The 7,199-nt window shown below is 39.1% G+C and overlaps 1 protein-coding gene across 1 annotated transcript in view; it reads right to left on the reverse strand.

Moving 5' to 3' along the window:
* Positions 1-522: 522 nt before the first annotated feature.
* The window catches only part of LOC117441464 (dachshund homolog 2-like), a gene marked incomplete at its 3' end in the record, with an annotated part of 14,836 nt that continues 8,159 nt past the window's right edge, over positions 523-7,199 (reverse strand). Inside the window, exons 3-6 of the mRNA XM_034077551.2 lie at positions 5,692-5,861; positions 4,836-4,941; positions 4,193-4,267; positions 523-623 (exon numbers count right to left, since the gene is read on the reverse strand). Of these exons, the coding sequence (XP_033933442.1) occupies positions 523-623; positions 4,193-4,267; positions 4,836-4,941; positions 5,692-5,861 (452 nt within the window). The remainder of the gene's footprint in view (positions 624-4,192; positions 4,268-4,835; positions 4,942-5,691; positions 5,862-7,199) is intronic.

Below are 7,199 nucleotides of genomic sequence, written 5' to 3' on the forward strand. Positions count from 1 at the left end.
AGAGGGGACACATGTTGATGTAGAAGAGACATGAAGAAGAGGGGACACATGTTGATGTAGAAGAGACATGAAGAAGAGGGGACACATGTTGATGGAGAAGAGACATGGAGAAGAGGGGACACATGTTGATGTAGAAGAGACATGAAGAAGAGGGGACACATGTTGATGTAGAAGAGACATGGAGAAGAGAGGACACATGTTGATGTAGAAGAGACATGGAGAAGAGGGGACACATGTTGATGTAGAAGAGACATGAAGAAGAGGGGACACATGTTGATGTAGAAGAGACATGAAGAAGAGAGGACACATGTTGATGTAGAAGAGACATGAAGAAGAGGGGACACATGTTGATGTAGAAGAGACATGAAGAAGAGGGGACACATGTTGATGTAGAAGAGACATGGAGAAGAGGGGACACATGTTGATGTAGAAGAGACATGGAGAAGAGGGGACACATGTTGATGTAGAAGAGACAGGTGGATTCTGCACGATAGGTGACCTTTAATAAAGAGTGTAAAGTACCTGTATGTTGGTGAGGAGGGTCTCCACTGACGAGAGGCCGTCAGCGAACAGGAAGGGAGCGGGGAACCCGGGGGGCAGCGCCGGCCCCAGAGAGGACTCTTCTGAGGGGGGAGAACAGAGTTAGGGTTTGGGGAGAATAGTTTACATATTTACCTTTTTTAACGATGACATAATAAGAAAAACATTTATATAAGTATTTATGACTTTTTTGTACATACTATACTATTACAATTTGTTTTTAATATACAAATACTTAATTGTACATAGTATTTTTTTTTTTTTTTTTTTTTTTTTACATACTAATACATTTTTTCGAAAAATGTCACCGTACTGTACTTTTTTACATACTATACAGTACAATGTGTTTTTTTTCTGATTGCCATTTTGTAGTTTCATCATACCATATAGGCTACTATGACCTTTTTATGACATAGTATAGTATGCATTAAAAAAAAAAAAACTCAAAATCTTACGAAAAGGTGGTTACAAATACAATATACTTTTATATTTAAAAATATACATTTTTTCACAATCCAACACATATATTCTTTAATACTCAATAGTATGTGTGTGTGTGTGTGTGTGTGTGTGTGTGTGTGTGTGTGTGTGTGTGTGTGTTTTAAATAAATACATGTTTGAGATGTTTCCATCAGCGATATATCGTCACGAGCTCCGGGCGACGTTTATGAAATGTTGATGTTTACTAAGGTATAAAAAGCAACGAAGCAACATCAGAGAAATCAATTACTCTAAACACACACACACACACACACACACACACACACACACACACACACACACACACACACACACACACACACACACACACACACACACACACACACACACACACACGGGTCGTTAGTATTCAGACAATCATGTGTGGTACTAATTGGCAAGGATTAAAGACATCCTTGATTTGCGTGTGTGTGTGTGTGTGTGTGTGTGTGTGTGAGAGTGTGTGTGTGTGTGTTAATCGTGAGTGTGTGTGTGTTAATCGTAAGTGCGTCACAGTGTCTGATCAGCCCTTAATGCCTAACAAACTGACAACTGGGTTAACTCTGCTGTGAAATTAACGCTGATTAAGATGCACTTTAACACACACACACACACACACACACACACACACACACACACACACACACACACACACACACACACACACACACACACACACACACACACACACACACACACACACACACACACACACACACACACACACTATCCCCTATCTGCCACTTCATCCATACATCCCTCTGCTCCACCTCTCCTCTCATATCTTTCTTCATCACTTTTTCCCCGTCATCTTCATCCTTACAACTTTGTTCTTTCCCAATTTCCACATGTTCCTCCTCTTCCTCCATCTTGTTTCTCTTCCTGTCCTCGTTCATGATTAACCTGTCCCCCGAATCATTACAACACGTTCTGTCTCTCCGTGTCTTTATTTAAAGGGGCCCTAATATGCTCATAGTACACAAAACTCTTAGGCTCTTCACTGCCCCAGAGAAAATAGATGATATGAAGGTTGCTTAAAGCATAAGAAGTGAAAGCATATCAGTCAAAACGAACATCAAGAAAGCCCAATGTGTAGTGATGTTTAGGACAATGTCTTCATCTGGGAATGCTTCATTGATGAAGGACACTTGCATAAGGCTGCAAAACATTCTTTTCGAAGGTTTCTGCTGTCTTTTATTCATACTCTCTAGAACAGGGTTTCCCAACCTTTTTTCCCAAGAGCCCCCCCCATGACTCCTGTTGGAAGTTCCCCCCCGATTAATTCATTTGGATTCCCGCTGTATGACGAAATTAAAGGACGGCGGAAGTGGAACCAATTCACAAAGGAATTAAACTGTTTAAAACACGTGCTCATAGTAAGCCGGATTTTGCCGATGTGTTTATGTGGATTCAAAAGTCGTACATAATCTACAAAATGGAGGAGACCGATCTGATCGGAGCAACTGTGACGAATAATCCAACTGAAACCGGCATGGACAATGACTATGCTTTAAAAATGCGCTTATCCAGAAAAGCCCGGTTTGGACACTTTACGGCAGAAGAAACATTTCTATAGAAATAATTATACATTTCTGTCTTTGTATGCCTTTAATACTAACTTGAATTGTTATTCAAATTAATTCATCAATTATTTTTTATATTTTATTGTAATGTAGGCTTTTAGTGACAATCATGTATTCTTTTACAATTATATGTACAAAAATAAATATAAAAAAAAGTCTAAATATGATATTTGGCCTCAAATCATCTGGCCCCCCCTGCTTTTAGTGACAATCATGTATTGCGTTACAATTATATATATATAAATTATTATTTTTTTAAATCATCTGAGGCCTGGCGCCCCCCCAGGTTGGGAACCACTGCTCTAGAAGTCTCTTCGCACATCCTTAAGACATCATTTAATGTTGAATACAGATCGTAGATAAGCAGCGTTTTCTCACAAAAGTCTCTATGCTGTAAAGGTTTTAACACTTATGTCAAACATGCCCTTTTTGATTTCCTATTGTCTTCGTCCCCCCCCCTTACTTTGGTGTTCGCGGTCCCGTTTTAACTGCCATTACATTAACACAAAACCATTAATCATCACCAAATGTCTTTTAACACCCTTTCAAACTGTACATGTTGTATCAGAGTACTGGTACACATGAGAAACTGCAGTAAATATACAAAGAACAGACACTGAACATGTATTGGTGTGCCAGGTGTGATCCGTGTGGGGGGAGGGGCACATAAGAGCGGGAAATGTATCAAATTGTTCTGTGTGTGTGTGTGTGTGTGTGTGTGTGTGTCAGAACTAAAAAGTTCTGATTGATGAAAGCAGTACATGGGTCCGAGTTGACCCGAAGACAACAGGAGGGTTAAGGTGTGAGTTGTATTTCCATGAGCACAGGAATGGCAGACTTGACTGATGCTGTCAGTGGGATTTTTCTGACATTATTCAGATGTTTTATACTTTTTTTGCCGTCTTTCTTTCGTCTCTTTCAAAGTGAGTTCGCTCAACTTTCTCCAAGACCACAGAGAGCCTAAGGAGACGACTCCTATCTACTCTTTACAATATTTAAGGGTGTAATATTCCTTTAAAGTCCACGCTCTTAAGAGCAGCAGATTCCTGTATCGATTTTAAAGAGCTGCAGCAGCAGGTGAAGAATTAAAACAGAGTGTGTCATAAGAATGGAAACACACTCCGAGTGTGTGCGTGTGGGAGGAGAGGCCTCACATGCTTTTAGTGTGTGACCTCTTGACCCCTTTTAGCCATGCCTCCTTCACTTAGCCTCCCCTCCTCCCCCATCTATCTCCCTCTATCTGTGCCTCCTCACTCCTCATCCTCTGATTGATGGCTCAGAGACAGGTGATCAATAGAAGGGGCTGAACATCCTGACGTGTGTGTGTGTGTGTGTGTGTGTGTGTGTGCGCACGCACGTGTGTGTGTGTGTGTGTGTGTGTGTGTGTGTGTGTGTGTGTGTGTGTAAATACAGTAGATGAGGAAATCCCTCTAAGTGAGGACAATTTGTCAGTTGTCAAAACCAAATGGGTGAGGATTTAGATTAAGGTGGGTAATGGAATATCTTCACTTATATAAGAGTGTGTGTGACAGTGTGTGTGTCTGTGTGTTTGTGTGAGTGAGTGTTTGTGTCTATGTGTGTGGTCCAACCTTTGTCCTTTGTTATTTTCTTGATGGGTGCAGCAGGGTTGGTCAGCGCAACATCTGCATCAGCTGACACCAATCCTGTTGAGAGGAAAAGGCACAGTGAGTGTGTGTGTGTGTTTGCGTGTGTGTGTGTGTGTGTGTGTGTGTGTGTGTGTGTCTGTGTGTATGTCTGCATGTATGTTGTGTCTGCAGAGGCATGTGTATATGTGGGTGTGACTTGTTTGTTTAAATTGTAGATTACATGCAAGGTGTATACACGTACAAAATATTCAGTTTTATATTTTCTCCATTGTATTTCACGGATAGTTTTTCCTGCTTAAAATCTCAGAAAATATGATAAAAAAGTAAAGAAATAAAAGGTTCTTAAATGTTTTGTCTGACCACCAACATAATAGTTTAACATAATATATAAAAGAGTAAATTCAAGAGAAAATAGACGCATTTAAGACGCTAAAACTAGTAAATATTTACCACTGGAGCATTCAAACTTGACTTCATCCCAACACTTGCAGCTTTACCCAGTATATGTGTCATACTGGTGTGTGTGTGTGTGTGTGTGTGTGTGTGTGTGTGTGTGTGTGTGTGTGTGTGTGCGTGTGTGTGCGTGTGTGTGTGTGTGTGTGTGTGTGTTTCTGTGTGTGTGTACCCAGTCTTTCGGGCGAGCTGGAGGCCGAGCTGCTGGGCTGCGACTGCAGAGGAGTGTTCATCTCATCGACAGACGGAGAGAGAGAGGGACTGTCACACACTCTCTCCTGCAGAGAGGGGGAGAAAGAGAGGGGTGAGATATGGAGGGGTGAGATATGAAGAGGTTGAGGTGTGAAAGAGTGCATTGATGTGAAGATCTGAAGTAAATCATTAGAGGTTTCTATGGGTTACCATGGATTTAAGAGACACTGCAATGTTGAAGATTTACTGTTGGGTAGTTTAATATGCAGCAGTGTATCGTATTCATTACGTTTTTTACCTTATAGAAAGATTTTCAAAATGTTTGGACATTGACATCTTTTGCATGATTTTACTTCATTATTTCCTTTTGTTCTGACCATTATTTAAACCTTTTTTTAGGACGATTTCATATATTTTTAGATGTTTTATTTTGTACATGTTTCTTTGGAAAATTCTCACATTAATTCAGAAACTTTTCACATAATTATCCGAGGTTTTTTTTACATATTTTCTGACCATTTAAATAAAATCTAAATATGTTTCCGGAACATTTTCACATATTTTGGGGATTCTTTTTCATATACTTTAGGCTATTTCTTTTAAACTTCTTATACATATTTATTCATATTTATTATTCACATAAGTACATGTTGTTGTGTGTATTTATCACTTAAAATTAACAGCCTAATGCAATGTCAATGCAGTTGAATTTAATCTAAAAGAATAACAAAAGCTATTTTTCGAGGTGTTCCACAGGGATCATATTTGGATCCTCTTTGGTTTTCATTTAAACGTTTTTCAGAGTCCGTAAAAACGTGTGTGTGTGTGTGTCTCACCTTGATGACGGGCGCCCGGTGTACGTGAGTGTGTATCTGCTGCGCGGCGGCGGCCATGTTGGCGATGGTGTTGAGGTGGTTCATCTGGGACATCGCCATGGCAACAGATGCAGGGGGCAGGCCCATGGGAAGCAGCGGGTGAGGCATCATCATGAAGGGGAGGTCCAACCCTGAGAGAGGGAAATTAACTTTATATAAAGGGAAATACATTGAATTAAATAAGGGTAGAGAGAAAAACATTAACGTCACATTGTCATTATTTGATTCTGCATGATACAGTTTATTCATCTCACAAATGTAGGTGTTTTTTAGTCCAATTGTTTCCATTCTGTCCACATTTGATCGTTGTTTTACTGTCAGTTGAAAGTATGTTTGACATTTTTACTTAAAACAAAAAACGTGTAAAGAATGGGCTGGAAAACACAATTTATCCTGTTATAACTCAATGTTTCACTTTGAAGCTTCACATTAAAGAATGTTTATTTTGGTTTATATTCATGTCTTTTGTGCAATTTCTTCTCACAAAAGACATGAATAAACTTGTCTTTTTGGTAACATTGTCTACATTTTGACGTTGTTGGAAGACTGTGCAAACTGTCACTTTTAAGACGTTTTATTCATTTAATTGATTATTTTGTACCAAAGACTTCTTAACCCTTAGATGCACGAGTGACTGGACCCTACACTCTTCCATAAGTGGGTCAAAAAGGACGTGTATTAGAATAATATGTGTTTTAATGCAAAAATTATATTTTTGGTTCACACTCGAAATATTTTATATGTAATTGTTCACTATTTATAATTGTAGACATTTTTTTTTACATTTTTGACCCACTTATGGAAGCTTGGGGTAGCAACAAATCTATAATTTCTTAAAATGTAAGACATTTCAATTTAAAATGTGAATGGCGTGATATCCAAAACATGTTTTTTTGAGGAAAAGCTGGAATATGAAATGATAACAAAATGTAAATACAAAGATACTCTAAGAAAACCACCTCACCGGGTCCAAAAAGACCCACTTATGCATCTAAGGGTTAAAAGGAAGTATTAATACTGAGTGGGTTTGTCCAGTATCATTGATTTTGCTTCCAGTAAAAAGCCTCCTTGACATGTTTCCAGTCTTTTTTTAAGCGTTGAATCATTTTCAATTTTTCTTTCCTTTTTTTTACAGGCTGTGAAACGCAGCCTGTGTGAGAGTCGGTCTGAACTCCTGTTGAACTTCACCCTGAGCCGAGAGAGGCAGAGGTGTCAGAGTCTGGATAGTAAAAGGTGACGAAGAGGAGGAGGAGGAGGAGAAGAAGGAGGAGGTGAAAATGTGGAGGTCAGAGGGTTAAAGGGTGACGAGGCAGAGGAGAGATGTCAGCTTTGGCTTGGATTTCATTTCTCTTTCATTTCCTTTCTGTTTTTAAAAGACTTTAAATGTTTCCTTTGTATTTCTTTATCCTTCATTTGTTCCTTACCTCTTTTTATTCCTATTTTTGTATCCTTTTCCCAATTATCGTAAC

This window comes from Pseudochaenichthys georgianus, unplaced genomic scaffold (assembly GCF_902827115.2).
Source record: "Pseudochaenichthys georgianus unplaced genomic scaffold, fPseGeo1.2 scaffold_1698_arrow_ctg1, whole genome shotgun sequence".
Lineage (NCBI taxonomy): Eukaryota > Metazoa > Chordata > Actinopteri > Perciformes > Channichthyidae > Pseudochaenichthys > Pseudochaenichthys georgianus.